General features: G+C 44.0%; 1 protein-coding gene across 1 annotated transcript in view; it reads right to left on the bottom strand.

Annotated features, from left to right (window-relative positions):
- Window positions 1-531: 531 nt before the first annotated feature.
- Window positions 532-19,450, bottom strand: part of myocd (myocardin) — a gene marked incomplete at both ends in the record, with an annotated part of 32,730 nt that continues 13,811 nt past the window's right edge. The window contains 13 exons of the mRNA XM_080747738.1: window positions 532-1,172; window positions 1,358-1,415; window positions 1,735-1,857; window positions 2,289-2,432; window positions 3,131-3,679; window positions 4,281-4,595; window positions 5,503-5,718; window positions 6,030-6,198; window positions 6,793-7,073; window positions 7,966-8,019; window positions 8,173-8,277; window positions 11,697-11,881; window positions 16,865-17,029. Of these exons, the coding sequence (XP_080603864.1) occupies window positions 532-1,172; window positions 1,358-1,415; window positions 1,735-1,857; window positions 2,289-2,432; window positions 3,131-3,679; window positions 4,281-4,595; window positions 5,503-5,718; window positions 6,030-6,198; window positions 6,793-7,073; window positions 7,966-8,019; window positions 8,173-8,277; window positions 11,697-11,881; window positions 16,865-17,029 (3,005 nt within the window). The remainder of the gene's footprint in view (window positions 1,173-1,357; window positions 1,416-1,734; window positions 1,858-2,288; window positions 2,433-3,130; window positions 3,680-4,280; window positions 4,596-5,502; window positions 5,719-6,029; window positions 6,199-6,792; window positions 7,074-7,965; window positions 8,020-8,172; window positions 8,278-11,696; window positions 11,882-16,864; window positions 17,030-19,450) is intronic.

Raw genomic sequence — 19,450 nt, 5'->3', positions numbered from 1 at the left:
ATAAATCCCTACAGGTAACCTTTCATTATTCACTTACAGAAAATCATTACTGTATCCGTGACTGATTTGGCAGTTGTGCGCATCATTGTCCTTAAGGACAAAGATCATGACAAAAAGCACCTTGTCATTGAACGCTGGATATGACAGCAACATTTTTCCATTTTGTAGTGGGAAAAATAAAGTCTTTGGCAAAATACAATTCTGTAATTCAATTCCTGACTTAAACAGCAATCTTTGGATCTTGAGTTTACAAATGGTCGGCTGTGTGTGATGACACGTCAAACCATTGCAGTGCAGGAACAAACATTGGCACTTAGACTAACTCTGTGATAAGACGTATTATTGGTATCATTCATTGGCACTGTTTAGTAGATGGTCTGTATTGCAGCTGATCTCTTGTGAACCAGTGGTCCATGGCTAGTTCTCTAGTCGGTGTCACATAGTGTTACTGTTTGACGGCTAACTGGCTGCTAGATGATTCCTAGCTGCCACTAGCTTGTGTCTGGTCAACACTAGCCGGTCGCACCGCTTTCACCAGTGCTCCAGATGAAGGTCCATGGCAGAGTTCAAGTTAATGTCATCCAGGAACTCTGTGTTGAAGATACTGGGCCCGTTTGGCGGAGCAACATGGAAGGCCGTGGCGGAGCTAGGCGGCGTCAGGTCCAGCCACTCCATTGTCTCCCACGACGACTCGCCAAAGGTCATGCCGGTCATCCCCTGTTGATCGGCAACGGGGGACACCTTGCTGTTGATGGGGGACAGGGGGTTCGGAGCGTCCATCAGGTCTCTGTGGGCCAGGAGCTTGTCCTGGTGGGGATGTTGAGGATGGTGGTGGTGGTGTTGGTGATGGTGGTGGTGGTGGTTATGTGGACTGGCGTAACCTTCTCCCCCTCCGTTCCGCTCGTCCTCCTGCCCTCCGTCCTCGGCGGCCATTTTGAGGAGGGCCGCCTCGCCCCCCCGGCCAATGGGACTGCCCAGCAGGGTCTCCAGGTGGCTGTCGGCCATGTGATTGGACGGGTGGTCGTAGGGGAGCTGGGAGGGGGACAGGTGGACGTAGTGTCTGTGGAACTTTGGGACGACGAGGCCGGCACTCCCTGGGGACACAGTAATGTGGGGTACAACTTTGGTTATAGAAGACCTCTCCCTCTCTTCTCTGGCGTTAGCTGGCATCTCTTGAACAGAAAGGGAGGGGGATTGAGGGTCACAGCACAGAGTGGGATTTAACATGGATGTCAAAAGGCGATTTTTACACTATCTTGTGTAATGCCAGCCACACCTTTCATTAAATCAACACTACGCTTATCTTAACAGAGCGACTAAACTCAAATGAGATGGAGTGTTGTAGGCCTCAACTCACCTCCACTCTCTATAAGCACGTCCAAAAGTTCATCCATCTGCTGACTTCTGGTCAGTTGCTGGAATAGAACAGTTAAAACGTCTGTTAGCACACAGCCTTCATCATAATACAAATGATCAACACGTTTCAGGCTGATTCTCTTCAACATGAAATTCACAAACAAAGCGTCAAGCCATCAAGAAACCAACTTAAACTTAATGAAGGGTGAAAAGTGAAGTGCAATGAACAAAGTGGTGCGTAACGGGCGATGCACAGAAAATGACAGGAAAGAAACAGGGGTGAACTGAAATTAAAGCAACGCCAGTCAGTTAAAAAATGAATAATCATAATTTGGCCAGCCATCATCGAATGCATTTTCTGCATGGATTGGAATTTACCTGCTTGACTGCATCCTCATAGCATGGGGGCTGTCTTAAGTCAGATGCAGCTGATTCTGAGCTACTGAAGGCAGAGACCTGGCACTTTTGGCCACCTTGCCGATGAGAGGGCAATATTGACATCTAGTACATGAAAAATAGGTTAAAAGTTAAATCAGCCTACCAATTGGAGAAGGGGAGCTTTCCAGATAGAATGAGAGAGTACTGTAGATTACAAACGCAGAATGAAACACGAATAAAGTCCTAGTGATAAAATAAGCCTTTAGAATTATCCCTAACTTCTTATATATATGGAAAAGTAATGGTTGGCGTTGTGAACAACAGAGTTTTTTTGTAAACATGAAACAATGTGATAAAGCAGGCGAACTGTTCAAAGAACAGAGGTATGATGGAGGTACAGTAACAATGAACCGCTATGGAGGATGACTAGTGTACAGGGTCAGAGAAAGGCAACACATTAATAGAAAGAGAAAAATGGTTAAGGGAACGTGAGGAGGTGATCCAGCAAAGTATCAACACCAAACTACTACATAGCTCTTTTGTGAACTTCTTACCTTTTGCATATTAGAAGGATTGGCCTTGGCTGCAGCTCTGGGGTTGAGACCACATTCAGATGAGTTGGGATAGGCTCCCTGGAGCCCTCTTTGGTCAGAAGGGTAAGAACAATTTACGGGCTGGACTCCACTCTTCTGCTGGATCTGGAGTCAGGGACAGACAGCAAGTTGTGGTGCATTGTTATACACTGTATGTACACCATGCGAAAGAGTGAATTGAAGCCACACGGAGCACAATTACATGGTAATAATAGTTATAATATCAGAAGAACTATAATGAATTAATTAATTAATACAAAACTACAATAGAAATATGAACTCACAGAGGCTGTAAGTATTATTTATAAGAGAAGGGAGGGTCCAAAATGTCATTCTAGAGTTTGTGAAATGTTCCATTGTACTCAGTCTCTGAAAATCCTGACATTAATGTATTTATTTGCAAGAAAAATACACATTCGAGCTCAGGACAAATAGTGACAAGAAGAACGTGATTGTATATTCTATAATATTTAATCACAATAACATTTTCTTTGTTCAGCTGTACTTCTGAGGATCCTAACATTATAGCAAACTGCATGGTCACTGTCGGGCAGAAACCTCGTATCTCCAAGTTTCAAATGTGTACGTATTTTCATAAAGTAAAGCCCTGCTTCATCATACAAGCCTGTCGCCCAAAAATAGCAGATGTACAAGCACACAACGCCTCGCACCTCGAGGCGCTGTGTGCTTGTAGATCGTCTATTTTCACTACTTTAAACCATCTTTTAAATGATAAATACAAGACGAACGGTTTCGGACATACAAGGTTTCCACCCCGACAACGACGGTTATCATTTCCGCACCTGCATGTTGCGGCCCCTGGCGTTGCCCTGGGGCAGAGGGTGACTGCAGCCCTCCCTGCCTAGCGGAGACAGCAGGTAGGGGTTGTTGGGGGAGGAGGAGGGGGGCTGGGGGCTCCCGGAGGAGGAGGGCTCCCCGCTGGGGGAGTCCTGAGGGGAGCACTGGGGGCTGAGGAAGGCAGACATCGTGGCAGTGGCGGTGGGGCTGACAGAAGGGGGCGCCATTGTGTCCATGCAGCGGGGCCCAGCCCCGGGGCCCCCCATGCCGCAGTGTCCCCCCATGTCGTCCATGCAGCTCCCGGGGGGGCTCTTCAGCTGTTTGGGAGAGGAGAGAGGGCAGCTGCTGGAGCCGAGGGCCATGGGCTCCTGCTTGATGGTCACGCCGCCGAAGAAGTGTTGCTGGCCCATCATGGCCGGCGGGGGCGCCTGCGGGTGGTGGTGGTGGTGGTGCATGGAGGGGTGGTGGGGGGGCTGAGATGTCGGGGGGCCGCCGTCCTGTGTCGCGCCGTAGCAGCGCTTCCTCTTGTGGAGCTGCATCTTCAGTTCTTCCACCTGGCAAGAAGACACGGAGCCACTCGATTGGGTGCATTGCGTCATAGCATGGAAATGTCGCGCTTGTTGTGTGAAAGTAATGGCAGTGTAACTGTTAGGGCTGTCACAATTATCACATAATCGTCTATAGTCGCAATTATTTGAGATGATCATTTTTGCCGAATCTTCGTAACCGTGTCCGTGTTGAAACATTTTCAAATGTTAAAGCGAAAGCAGAAATAGCAGATCTACTAGCTTACAACGTGCGCTATTTTGTAAATGTTATTTTGTATAATTATATATATAAATACATTGATTACAAAGACAAACAGAAATAAAATGTATGCTCCTGTGCTCCATGCCAAAAACACAATTGAATCGCTAATTGTTATTATGTGTACGACAATTGTCAACTTACATTTTGGAATCGTGACAGGCCGTTGTGTGTAACGGCGTTAAATTACACTTTCGTGACATTTCCCGGTTGGTAGGTTAGTAGAGAAACTTGTGTTTTTAAATGGCACTTTGGGGGTGTGTGCGCATTCGCAACAATTCACGGTAGGGTTAGCGGAGAAACCCGTGCTTTTAATCAAAAGGCAACGTGGTTGAGCGCTCGGCCCACCTGTCTCTGCTCCTGGTGCAGCTTCCACGTCAGCTCCTCGATCACCTTCTGCTTCTCCACCAGCATCTTGTCCTTCTCCGCCTCCGCTCCGTTCCCCGCGCCTCCTCCTCCTCCGCCCTCCCCTCCTCCTCCGCGAGGAGGGCCTCCGTCCTCCTGGTCTGGGGAGGGCTGCGGCTGGAGCGCGGCGAACTGCGGCGGGGAGGGCATGGGCACGTCGCTGAAGCTGTCCGGGAGCGAGCCGCTCAGCGACAGGTCGGAGGAGGCCGGGGAGATGGGCGGCGTGGAGGAGGTGCTGGGGTACGGGTAGTAGCCTCCCTGCATGCATGGGAACCAGTGGTTGGTTTGGACAGAAGATCTTTTTGATTTTGTTTTTAGTCATTGTCTTTTGAAATGTTTAAGTTTTGGTTTTATAGTTATCTCACAACGTGTCGCGATGTGACGCGTTGTGGTTTATGTATGTTATGGTTTATGTATGTTTTTTAATATTAGAATGTATATCTGCAAAGTAACTAGTAACTAAAGTTTTCAAATAAATGTAGTGGAGTAAAAATACAATATTTGGATCCGAGATGTAGTAAAGATGCAGTAAAGATGCAGTAAAGTAGAAATACTTAAGTAAAGTACAAACACCTCAATATTGTACTTAAGTACATTAGTTATAAAGTAAGTAAATGTACTTAGTTACTTTACACCTGATGTTGATCGAATTGTCTGTACACTTCTTGTCTAAATGTGAAAAAAGTGTATTGTAAATAGCGGAGCTCCTTGAGGTTATTCCTAAATAAATAATTTCAATATATATATATATATATATACCACTGCTCGGAACTACGCCACTGGAATAGAACGAGCGGCGAGATCAAAGCGTGTCGCGCTTATAGCAGATTTACAAATAGCAGATCTACAAGCTTACGCCTCGCGCTGCGAGGCGTTGCGAGCTTGTAGATCGTCTATTTTCGGCAAAGTGGTTTGGTGTAGAGTGTAAAAAGTAAAGAGTGAAAGGCCAAGTTTATTAAGTATTTACGGTTCAAGTGGTTAAATATCTGAAAACATTAATTTACATGAATCCAAAATACACTGATGATCGTGTTGTCAAACAATTAAACTACATGGAATCTATGAAAAGGTTTGGGGGTCCCTGCTTCATCTCTCTCTTAACTAAGGGGTCCTTGGCCTGAAAACGTTGAAGACCCCGCTTTTAGTGGAAGGACTCAACACTGACCTGGGACAGAGCGCCGGCGGAGGAGGGCGGCGACTGGTAGGAGGACAGGGAGCCCGTGGGGGTGATGGGGAAGGTCATGGTGGTGATGTCACTGGAGCCCGACGGTGAGGAGCCCGCGTTGGAGTCCTTGAACGGCCGGAGTCTCTCGATGAGAGCCGTCTTCGTCCCGGAGACGGGCATGCCGCGGATACGCAGCTGCTGCCTGAGCTCTGATACCTTGGACAAGACACACAGAGAGAGAGAGACAGAGATCTTTAATTACATGGACGAGCAGTGGTGAAAAAGGTACTCTTTATTTAAAGGAGTTATAGTCAACTTTTCCTTGAAAAACGGACACTAAAATAAAAATATTTAATTTCGAAAATATTTTATAAAAAAGATTAAGCTTCATATATGTGTTTCATTAAAAAATTACCACAAAAAGCGTAAAATAATGATAAAATAATAATTTTGGCAATTTTCAGACCCTAACCCAGACTTTGTTTATATCCCTTATCAATCCACATAAAAGAATAGAAGTATTGTACCTTCAGGTCGTCCAGGTTGGCTGGCAGAGGGCCAGGTTTGACAGGTGAGATGGTGGTAGTGTGATTGGGATACGTGGTCTTGGACGGAGACGAGGAGCTGCTGTGGACGGCGCTGGCGGAGCCGTTGTGGCCGCTGGGGCTGCAGCCTGTCAGCTGATCACTGGCTGCTCTGCAGAGGGAGAGGGTTCATGGGGATTTGTCACAATGCAGCAGGTTGTAACGTTCATTGCAAGTGGTTAAGACCTGAAAAATAACTAGAAATGTCTTCTAAATCCTAATGGTTTTCTGAAAAACTTGTGTTTCTTTATCTGTGGTGCTCAAAGTTTTTAATGTCAAGTACCCCTAGAATTTTGTATATTTGACCACGGACCCCCATTCTCAAAATATTTTGTTCCAGGGACCCCCCAGAAGCAAAGATGGCGGACACATTTATGAACAACATTTTGTGCAGGCCGGGCACTTTGTGTAGTACAGTACATGTGCAGTATGTAACAACAGTTTTTGTCATTTTTGAACAATACGTTTTTCAGAGAACTTAGGTCAGGCCTTCAAGGTATATCTGCTATTTTTGCTATTACTGAACGATTTTGAACATTTCTGAACAGTTATGCACATTTTTGACACTCATGAGTTAGTGCTCAAAAATTTTATTAAAATGTAAAATGTTTTATATGTTTTATAATTTTCCTTTTGTTTTCCCATTGGCCCCCCTGGTGCCAACAGGTCTGATCCATTCACTGTTTCCATGGCGGGTGGAACTCACTTCTGACTGTGGGCGGGTGGCGGGTGCAGTGGCTGGTAGCTGAAACTGGGCTGCCGCTGCTGCTGGGCCTGGGCCTGTGCGTGCTGCTGATGCTGCTGCTGCTGGGAGTGTGTGTGTGACTGTGCGTGAGCGTGGTGGTGCTTCTGCTGGCTGAGGATCTGCAGCTGCAGGAAGAGCTGCTGCTGCTGCAGGAGGCGGGCGTAGGCCGAGTCCATGGGCGGAGGGGACTTCTCCGCCTTCTGGTCCGGGGGAATGTACTGGTGGTACTTCAGCTTCTTTACCTGGGGCAGCGGTGGGGAAAAGTAAACTCACATAAGTATGTGAAAGTATCGATACTGCAATGTGGAAACACTCTGTTAGACTGCACACCAGAGTACCTATGAGTGTGGAATCCCCATTCCGCCAATGCATTTCAATGGGAATAATGGAGCGGTTTCATGCCAGTAGAGGATATCTGCGCGCCACGCCGCGCCAACCTTGCGTTTATGCTGGAGCAGATACATTCTTCGGTTTTCACCCTCTGTCTAATCGGGTGAGTCGAAGGCGGAATGGGGATGGTTCTGGAAGTGACTGACAGGCGCGGCACTGGCTTTGGGACAGAATGCACTCTCTGCGTTTTTTTGATCCGCTGGCGACCATACTTTGGTCTGGGTGCAGCCTTACAAGTAAAAGTCCGGAATTCAAAATGTACTTGAGTAAAAGTATGAAAGTGTTCAAAATCAAATCAAAATGTACTTAAAGGTACCAAAAGTAAGGTACAAAATGTTTGAAAATAGCAGATCTACAAGCTCACAACGCTTGAGCTTGTAGATCGGCTATTTTCAAGTAGCCTAGGTATAAAATAGTGCTAAAGTGGGCTAAATGTATGTTTTTTTTTATATTGTAATTTGCATTTGTAGTCCTACACCAGCCATGTTGAGGACCAACACAGGTGTTCTGATTGACATAGAACATTAGATCCATGCCAATCAAACAAATTGAAACACCGTTGTTGGTCCTCAACATGGCCGTTTAGACTACAAATGCAACCCATGAATATCTGCAAAGAGTAAAAGTACAATATTTCGATCCGAGATGTAGTGGAGTAGAAGTAAAAGTATTGGAAATTGGAAATAACTCAAAAGAGTACTTAGGTACAGTACTTAAGTAAATTAGTTACTTTCCACCACCTACCTTGGGCTTCACATCTTTGGGCTTCTTGTGTCGGTTCTTGTCCGACGTCTTGGACTGTGAAGGAGAACGGGGCGGGGTCAGGGGTCAATTGTGTGCGGTGAACATTTTGCGCCGAATGGAAAGCTACTGTAATAAAACCGGCAGGCCTGTGAAGACGTTCTTAGATGACGTGCGTGTATTAAGGGAAGTCTTTGAAGTAGGTCTGACCTTGACAATGGCAGGAACGGGTATTGGTGGAGTCGTCTGGCAACCGTTGGCACCCGGCATCCCCTCATCCTGGCTTTGATCAGGTGGGTCTCTGGACGGACCTCCCTGTTCAAACAATTAGCAGCAGAATGAGTCTCTCAGGACACAACGTTTGCTCACAATCTTTTAATTTTCCTAACAGTCAACATCAGAACTGCTGAAGTTGCGTAGAAAAAAAAGAGGATGTACACCTCCCAACCCCCAACTTCGGTTTCGCCTTTGCAGTCTTGTAAAATAACTCTGGAAACTGGAAAACAAATTAGTGAAAGCCTATGCCTATGGAGCTTGCTATACAGCATAAATGGAAATTCTCAAATAGATTTTTAGGGATATTTTCAAAAATATTCCTGTGGAACATAAGTGACAAACCGATGAGCGCTTCCCATCGCAACTTTTGTGTGAAGGAGTTACAGACAGTAGCATTCAGAGATTGTGGAATACATGTCTGGCTTGAGAGACTAAAGAAGAAGAGATACATGACCTTGCAAGATCCGCTAAATCAGGGTTCTTCAACAGGGGGTCCTCAGAGTTTCTACAGGGGGTCCTCCAAATCTTTGAATGATAGAAACTTTTTTTCTCCTTTTTTTTTATTAACCAATTGAACCCTAGCATCCATATTCTGAGAACTTTAGCCAAAAATAGCAGCTCGCAAGCTTGTAGATCGGCTATTTTTGGCAAAGAGCTTTGGTGTAGAGAGGAAAAAGAGCAGACTAAGAACAGAGTGAAAGGTCAAGTTTGTTAAGTATTGACGGTTCAAGTGGTTAAATATCTGAAAATACAAATTGACATGAATCCGAAATACACTGATGATTGTGCTGTCAAACGATGACACTATATGGAATCTATGAACAGGTTGTGGGGGTCCCTGCTTCATCTCTTTCTCAACTAAGGGGTCCTTAGCCTGAAAACGTTGAAGACCCCTGGCCTACACTGTAAAAGTGTTCACTCCGAGCAAGAGATAAATGAACACTGAGTATTTTACGGTGTATTATCTGGAATATCAACAATGCTACACATGGTTCTACTTCCTTTTAAGAGTTGATGGACAGACCCACTTAGCCCTTCTCTTCACCTTCTCATATTCACCCACCGTTCTACTATTCCCTGATGCAATAGTAAGTAATAACTAAAAAGCTAAAGGAAGAAAGAAACACTATCCAAACATATAGACTTCTGAAGAAGATTTGGACCCAGCGAAAGCTTTGAAATGCTTGATGAATTGCTTTGGTTATTGTGTTTGTCATCGATGTCGAATCTCACTGGACTGCCTGCAGTTGGAGTGTCACGCCGGATTATTGTGATTGGTTGAAGGAACATGAATTCCAACGCGGCTACATAAGAGCGTCTGAACCTCTGGGGGAATGGAGGTCATGCGGGAAAATGAAATGTTCGGCAAATGTATTAAAACTCCAGACCAGACCTTATAAAACATGACATGTTTATGCGCACACGTTTTAAAATGCTGTGCACCTTCTAAGTAGCATTTCGGAGGGAATCAATTTCACTTGCGCGGACAGCATTCGCAGAGGAATTCTGACAAGCATGCCCAATCAATCATATATTTTGACATTGCCATGGGGTTTATCGTGCCCCTCATGTCTGGCAAATGCACTGGCACAATGCTAATACAAAGTGTGGATTGGAAAGCAAACAAAACTGCCTTTTCTTTCTCCGTTAAAAACGAGGTCCACTGACGTTATAATTGTGTGCTGAAATGTCCAGACAAACATTTCCAACTGACTGTTGGATAACCAGACTTTGTCCAGTAAACGGGGACATGTCACAGGTGAGGATAATGAGTTAGAAAACAACAACGTTCTGGTGGGGGTGTTTCAATCAAGGGGACCGTGGGGATGATGTCATCGGTGGATCGTAAACAGTCTGGAATGCGGAGACTGGTGTTGTTTGACAGGGCCAAGAGCATTACTCAGGGTGACACGTAGGGCGTTAGGCAGGAACATGGCACAAATGGACCAGGTATACTCTCAGCTCAATGGGTCGCCAGATACCACAGAACAGGGGAAGATAGTGCAGGTCTTCATGCAGCCATACGAGGGCAGTATAACCAAAGCCTTTATGGACTGCATGCCATAGTAAGTTGGTTCACAGTTGGTAAAATCATTACTCAAGTAGGATATGTTGTATGCTTTGTTTTCTCCATGTATCCTTTTTCATCTGTTTTAGGTTCTCTTTGTTTTCGTTTTTTTTTTCCATTGTATAATTTTGACCCAGAAGAGGTATGATGGTGTTTATACGGTACATGCAGGTCACGGTGTTTTCTCTCTCCATATATATAAGTCTGGGCAAATGTGGGGGTATGGGGAGGGGGATGAGAGACCTTTTGTCCACGAGTAGGAAACCACCGGAACATAATTATATATATTGTATGTCAAATGAAATGAACTGCAAAGAAATGTAATGTCTCCTACACAAAGTGGATTTCAGGGACTTGACCCATACAAGTCTGTAACTTTGACAGTGTACAAATGGACGGGTTCATTTGGTTCCATTTGTACACTGTCAAGAGTTATGGGGAGACCTTGAAATTTGAAAGTTTGAGAAACACTGCCTTCCTTAGTAGACATCAGTAGGCTATTAATATGAGTCACTGTCTGAGGTGAGATTCTTCCTCTCAGCGACAGAGGAAGGAAGACATTGGAAGAACCACTTCAACCCTAGCGTCCCTATTCTGGGCGTGTCATAATAGACAAACATGAGTCAAAAATAACAGATAGATACGAGCTCGTGAAGCGTGTTGTGGCTATTTTCAGAGATTTCCAAAAAGATTTGGTGTAGAGGGAGACAACAACCTATAGTACACAGACAGATAAACAGGGGGTTCCAGGGCAGGGGGTCCCCAGCTATCACACACATTTTAACCACTTGAACACTATTTTATACTTTGTATTTACTGGAGTATTTCCAATTTCCAATACTCCACTACATCTTGGATCCAAATATTGTACTTTGACTCCACAACATTCATTTGACAACTTGAGTTACTAGTTACTTTGTAGATTGATTATTATTAGAAAACATACATTAACCACTTCAACCCTATATACCCTTTGGCCATTTGAAGTTGGCCGATCTACAAGCTCACAATGCGTCGCGATGCAACGCATTGTGAGCTTGTAGATCTGCTATTTTCAAGATTTTTATACATTTGAAGTTGGCCGATCTACAAGCTCACAATGCGTCACGATGCAACGCATTGTGAGCTTGTAGATCTGCTATTTTCAAGATGTTTATACATTTTAAAACTTGAAATGGGACATTCTGCATAATGAGTACTTTTGACTTTTGTTACTTTAAGTACATTTCGATGCCAATACCTTTGTACTTTTAATCAAGTAAAATTTGAATTCCGTACCTATACTTGTAACAGAGTATTTCTTTCTACATTGCAGTATTGATACTTTTACTTCAGCAAAACATGTGCGTACTTTTCCCACCACTGGAGAGACAGCAGTTCTCTCTCTCACCTGTCTTGGGCTGGTGAGGGCAGGCGAGGAGGAAGAGGAGGGCGCGCTGCCAACGGCCTCGGACGAAGGGCAGGCTGATCCCTGTGACTCATCACTGTTATGCTGCTCGGGAGACAGGCTGTCGCTGCTGCTGTCCTCCTCGAAGGCATACGAGTCCTCTTGCTTGGGGAACTTACCATGGTTTACTACAGGGAGAGGGAGAGAGAGAGAGACAGAGGTAAATAAGATGTTATCCACTCCCCGCAGCAAAGCAGAAAGAGAGAGTGCTGAAACAGGCCATGCTTTAAATGTTGTTTGACACATGAAAAAGGAAAAGGGGGTGAATGTTTGTGTGTCTCGGCCTCGCCAAAGTGTGTTTGTACAAGGCTCATGTTTGTGGGTGGCTTTTGTACGTGTACCGGCGTGCACTGCACACCTCCCCACCCGCCCCCACCACCGCCTGGATACGGCGCGCGTTACTGGACTTTCAGGCCCGTGAACAGACTGAACAGTGGTATTCACACACGGCCTGCCTGTCACTTTCACCTAGTGCAACACTCAGCGCGGAGGTGTTACGCCGCACTGGTGAGAGACTGAAACAAGCTACTTCACAGTGACCAAGGCCGCGATTGGCCGGGCTGATAGTGAACGGGAGCTGTGATTGGCCGAGCTAAGAGTGGCTGGCGCTATCTGGAGGAGCTGAACCTGGGGTTAGTGAGGGGACACAGAGACAGAGCAGGGTAGAGGGTCGTGTGTGTGTGTGTGTGTGTGTGTGTGTGTGTGTGTGTGTGTGTGTGTACAGGAGGTATAAGACTCTCCTTTAGTATCCAAACATGTGACCTGCCAAGAACAGACCCTGGTTTCAATCACACCACAAGCTCTGTGAAAGACTCTAAACCCACCCCAACCAAACCCCGACCAGCCATGGTCACATGCGCGCGCACACACACACACACACACACACACACACACACACACACACACACACACACACACACACACACACACACACACACACACACACACACACACACACACACACACACACACACACACACACACACACACACACACACACACACACACACACACAGCTATGGCTGTGTATTAATTGTGAAGTTCCAAGCGTGTGATCTGTGCATTTTCTATCCGCTAAGTAAGTATGAGCCTTTACAAGTCATTTTGATGTCACTGGTTGACTGAGGTGCACAAATTGTAGGGAATATGCGAGATAAACTTCCAAGTAGGCGTTTGGAAGTTATGACAGTTATGCCACTTACAAAAAGCGATGGGCTGCTGGCCTGGTACGGGCCTTGGAGGAGGCCATTGACGTATTATTTAAAAAGGGGTTGTAGAGCTTTACCACTTAAGCCCTATTTATAATACTTTGTTGTATGCAGGTGTTGTGTGGCAAATATAACTCATGAGCAAGAGGAGAGACAGCTTGTAGATCTGCTAAGTGTTTGCATATAATAACACACTCAAAATAGGGACACCAGGTCCCTTTCAGTAGGGTCAGTGAATACATGGGGACCAGCAGTAAAACAGCCTGGTCCTATCACAGAGCGTTGGACAGTGTAGGTCAGGGGTCTTCAACGTTTTCAGGCCAAGGACCCCTTAGTTGAGAGAGAGAGATGAAGCAGGGACCCCCACAACCTTTTCATAGATTCCATATATCGTTTCACTGCACAATCGTCAGTGTATTTTGGATTCATGTCAATTTGTGTTTTCAGACCTAATAAACTTGCTCTTTCACTCTGTACTTAGTCCGCTCTTTTTCCCCTCTACACCAAACCTCTTTGTCGAAAATAGCCGATCTATAAGCTCAGCTTGTATATCGGCTATAGGCTAGGGTGCAAGTTGTTAATATAAAAAGTATTGGAAGATTTGGAGGACCCCCTGCAGTAACTCTGAAACACACACACACACACACACACACACACACACACACACACACACACACACACACACACACACACACACACACACACACACACACACACACACACACACACACACACACACACACACAGTACTATGTACCAACATATAGCGTTGGCATCAAAATGTACTTGTACCAAAAGTAAAAGTAGTTGTGAAAATAGGCAGATCTACAAGTTCACAACGTGTCACAAGCTTGTAGATTGCTTATTTTCAAATAGCCAAGGAATAAAATAGGGTTTATGTAAATGTTTTATAATTATTATATAATTATAATGTATATCTGTCTATTCAAATAAAAGACGTAGTGGAGTAGAAGTAAAAGTATTGGAAATTGGAAATACTCAAGTACAAATACTACAAAAAAATGGATTCAGGTACATTACTTAAGTAAATGTACTTAGTTACTTTACACCACTGGTATGTATAAGCCAACCAAGCATGCAAACAAACACACGTGTGCTTGCATACATGTGTGGATACAAGGTTATACAAACACATATACGATACAGTACACACAAACACGCACACAGACACGCAAACATACTTACACTTCTAAAGAAAAGGCTGGACCCAAATACAGCTGCTGCTCATCTCAATAAACTACAGTCCTCCTAAAGAGGTACACTGCTAAACCCCCAGGGTTCATTTCACTCAGAGTGGACACACTGAACCTTGCGGGTCCATTTTTACACTCTAATACAGTGGTTCTCAACCTGTGGGTCGGGACCCCCCAAATTATTTTGGGGGGTCCCCAGATGATTAACTTAATGTGCAACATTGTTTTCTCACTCAACAGTAAGGTATCTGCACATTTCTAAAGTGACAATTTAAGGACTTTTTAATACCTCTAAAATGACAAATTAATCATTGGCCAAAATGTCAAATATTAGAGGCAGAAATTGTGAAAATAGTTGCGAGCCGTTGTGAGCATGGAGCTCTGCTATTTTCACAATACCGTGTTATACAAAATGTAATGCCTCAACTCTTAGTGCTCGTCAGGGTGGGAGGGGGCGGTCCCCTGTTAAAATATGATTATTTTGGGGGTCTGAAAAGGTTGAGAAACCACTGCTCTAATAGAGTTAAATGATCACCCAGGATTTGACAGTGCAGTCAGTGTAAACCGTGTGACTGCAGGTACTTTACGCAACATGTTTATACTGAGAGCGAAAGTGGCCAAACATAAATCCAGCATATCTCTATATTTCACCTTTACAATGTTTTTTCTTTTCTCGTAAATGAATGTCCTCATTTGACTAAAAGGGTGTTTTTTTTACCCATTAAGACCCAATGCCTATTCTACAAATGCCTTCTAAATCAGTGGTTATCAAACCTTTTCGTGCAACTTAACATATATACTGTATATTTGGCCGCGGACCCCCATCTGAAAATGTTTTATGCCAGGGATGTACCCCCCAGAACAGAAGATTTATTTTTTGGCAGATGTACCAGCTCATAGTGTGTGTGAGCTTGTATATTTGCTAAATGTATGTTGCTATATATAGCTAAAAACTTAAATGACACAGATTTCCTTGTTTGAATGGGGTAAAGTGAAAGTACATAATACTGGACATACAAATCTGGACAGGGAGGAATTATATCGAGACTGCTTCTATTAGTCTCGATATAATTCCTGGGATGTTGGGGTATAAGACAAACAATGCAAGGTTAAGAGTGTTGAACGGGCCACTGAGCACTACTCCTTTCTCCTTAAAAATGATAGAGTGACACATATGTGTTCCAGGTCTTAATGGGTTTATGAGTTGCAGGCAGCAATACTTGTCAACCAGTAGTACGTGTCCTACCCAACACCACTGCAGATTGCCTAAATTAAAAAGCAGGGAGACGTCCCAAACCACTACAGATGTGCTCCATACCATATCATTAAAATAACATTGTATTCATTAACACCCATTAAAACCGGGTCCCATCGCACCTCTCCTTAACAGCACCACCACCATGCCATCCACTGGAGCAGTGGTTCCCAATCCTTTCAGGTCGAGACCCAAAAGAGAAATTAGACGTTTGCCCGGGACCCAAACTAGTGAAAACAGCAGATCTACAAGCTCACAACGATGTTGCTTCGCTATTTTCACTACTTGTTAAACATTTGTTTTCTAATTTATGGAATTTCTCAGATTTTTCACATATTTATTAATGACATTTCTTTCATTAATAAATAATAAATAAATAAAGTTGTTTCATTCATGAAAATCCTAGCTTTGTGGGGAATGTTTTTTGAAGATGCTTTGAAATAATAATAATCAAAAACAAAATGTAGTAAACCAAAAAATGAAGGGACCCATAATAATGTGTCCGCGACCCACAAATGGGTCCAGACCCAGTGCTTGGGGAACCAGTGCACTGGAGAGACCGGCCCAGACGTGGCCGCTTCACAATGCAATGGAGTTCATCCTGGATTACAGCCGCGAGCAGCGGATTCCTCTGAAATGTTTAGTTCACCGCTTTGACAGCCGTTTTGGTTAATATCTACACACACATTGAGTTGAGTCGAGAGTCTCGAGTTGAGAGAAGTGCACTTTCATCCGCTCAAAACAAATGACGTTACGTGAGTGAAACACCTCCCCAAAGGAAATCACACACAAACCAAGCTGTGAATCACACACATTTAAAAGGTATTAGTTCATACGGGGGTGAAAATCCTCAGTGTTAATTTGTCCATTTGAAACTCAGAGAGTGAACAAAATGGTAACCAAATGGACCCTTACAGTATATGGCAGTGGTTTTCAACCAGTGGTCCTTGAGGTGCTTCCAGGTGGTCCCCAGCTAAAAGATGGAGAGTTGGTAACCAAATGGACCCTTATAGACCTTATAGACTCTTAAAGATCACTCTTTAAGAGAGTATAAAATGACACTTTCAAGAGTTACATTATTTTTAAACACCTGTATTACTTAATTTACAAGAAGTTTACACAATTAGAGAATGTAGAATGTAGAAAGAATTGTTATTTTGGTCAATGTTTGCCTGTTATTATCTCCTATGGTACCAACATCCATACTGGAATTGTGGACAAAATCGTATCCAACGATAACAAAATATTCTACGTTTTGAGACTGAGAGGCTGAATCTCATGTTGGTGGTCCGTGGCTCAAATGCCCAATAAATAATGGACCCCGATATGAAAAGGGTTGAAAACCACTGGTATATGGGACCATTTTGGAAACATTTTTGAACATTCTCAGTGTTAAATGGACAGAAAACTGCACAGCAACCGTTCCACTGATACCTGTCATGGAGTCCATTGTGACAGCAGAGTCTAGGGGAATGATATTCTTTTGTACCAACTCAAGGGGGCCGGGCCTCACGGCCAGTCTCTCATTGAGGTCGCTGGCCAGCCTGGCTCGTTTGAGCCTCATTTGGGCCTCCAGACAGGAGGCTTCTGAGACGGGGTCTATACACGGCACACACACACACACACAGACAGACGCACGCACGCTTAGCTATCATACCATACATGTGTTCATAGTGTTACAGTATCAAATAATGTAACATCACCAGGGTTTATATTAATGATTACAACCAGACAGTGGTGAAAAGCAACTCATGTTACGTGTACTGTACTTAAGTACTGTACTTAAATACAATTTTGAGGTGCTTTTACTTCTACTCCACCTCAGAGGATGTAGTGGATAATTATAGTGCATTTTACTCCACTACAATTATATAAAAACGTTTGTGATTTACAAGTTACTTTGTAGATTTTGATAAAAAAAAATTACGAAACACACTAACCACTTCAGCTGTATATATATTTCAGCCATTTAAAAATACAAGTAGATTGGCTATTTTTTCAAAAGATTTTTGATACATTTTGACAGTTATGCCAATACTTTTGTACTTTCACTCAAGTACATTTTGAATTCGGGACTTCTACTTGTAACAGATCTACGTTGCAGTATTGACACTTGTGCTTAAGTAAAACACTTCTTCCTTCACTGCAACCATATCTGTATTCCAGAATGCGAGCATGCAAGATGGAAGCCTCTGGGTGTACCTGCTTGCTGCAGGGAGGGACCTGTCTGTCCATTTGCAAATGCCAACGTGCACACAGTGCTGACGCCACACTGACAGGAGACAATCAATCTATCCTGGAGTTCTTCAAATTACTCCTCTCTGTTTTTCTCCGCCACTCAACAGCCAGACACGTTCAGCGTTAGGAAAACAAACGCAGTGGCTCTAATTAACGGGAACGGGCTGCAGCCGGGGCGAAATCGTCTACCTTCCATCCATCGCTCCCTATTAAGACCTGTAAAATAATCAGTCCCAGACATGACCTGGCTTGGCCTAGAATGTATTACCCATCAGTGATGACAGGGCTAGGGGGGGATCTAGTTGGATTATCTCACTGAAAGAAATGGCAATACGTATTTGGTCGAATACAACTTTCGTCCCATCTCTCGGGAGCCAAATGTGGAGGATGAAATTAGATGCATTGCCAACATTAAATTAATGATATGAGGTGTTTTATTGGCCCGGTTCAGGTGAAATATTATTGTGTGATGAAAAATGTATTGGAAATGGAGAGGTGACAGGTGATCCGTCATAAGAAACACAAAAAACAGTAATTTCAACATCAGAATTAAGTTGTGCTGATGTCCAATATCAATTATAATCATTGCGAAACACAGAAAGTATTTGGCTAACAGGCTAATACTCGCTTCAGTGTCTCACACAAATTAAAGTGTACATCTTAAAAACGTGGGAAAGAAGCACAAGAGTTTGAGGAACCGAGGATGGATGCAAGGAAAGGGCAGAGGGAGAACAAAAGAACGTGTTAAGGATACATTTACAGGAAAACAGGAAATGAGGATGAGAGGAAAAGCATAAGGAAAGGAAGGAAGGATGGAAAGAAGGAAGTGTAAATGGTGGACGGCAGTGGCCAAGGAGGTAAAGCGGAACAGTTTGTAATCGGAAGGATCCCGGCTCGATCCCTAGGTTAGTGTCAAGTGTCCTTGAGCAAAACTGCCCCCGATGAGCAGTCCTTGAATATCTTCCTAGTTCCTACGCAGTCGGTGTGAAAACGCTTTGGATAAAAGCGCTGTATGAATGCACCATTTACAAGATGAAAGAAAGTAAAGGCTCGATGAGCCAACACGGAGAGAAGTGAGAGAGAGTCCTTTTACCCACAGAGGCCTGGATCAGGTGACGGCTGCACTGATTGATTGATTGAAGACTTTATTAGAAGTTTGCATAGGAAAAGGTACAGTTTCATGACGGTACAGTTCACTGGTACAAGGTCTACTAAAAGGAGATCCATGAAAAGACTAAGCTTATTTCCACTGGAAACCATTTAAGTATCTCATATAACATTGAATGACAGACAAATAGAACACAGTACTATGCAGTAGATATGTAAAGAAAAAGAAAAAAGAAAACAGTAAGTCTAAACAAACAGTATATACAAAGAAGGGGCAGGGGAGGGTAGGGTTGGGCTAGGTTCATTTTTTACCAGTTGCGAACGGCTGCTGCCTGTAAGTGTTTTTTTAGGGCAATTTAAAGGATGCTAGTGATCCACACTCCTTTATGGCCTTCGGTAAGGCTTTCCACATTTTGGTGGTATAGCAGAAAAACGAGTTTGACCCTTTGTTGGTTTTGACTCTGGGTTGGAAGTGATCTGTGGCGCTGCCTCTGTGGCGCTGCCTCTGGTGTTGTAGTTATGGACATCCTGACACTGGTCATATGACACTGATGAGTCATATGACCATGTCAGTTACTTCCAGTGAGTGACGTGGTCATACGGCGAAGTCTTAAATGAGCCATTAGTGTCCCTCATGTTGACATGCCATGTCTGTTAACCCAGCAGGGTGACATC

This window comes from Nannobrachium achirus, assembly GCF_963921795.1.
Source record: "Nannobrachium achirus genome assembly, chromosome: 18".
Taxonomy (NCBI): domain Eukaryota; kingdom Metazoa; phylum Chordata; class Actinopteri; order Myctophiformes; family Myctophidae; genus Nannobrachium; species Nannobrachium achirus.
This window is presented reverse-complemented; position numbering and strand designations above follow the sequence as displayed.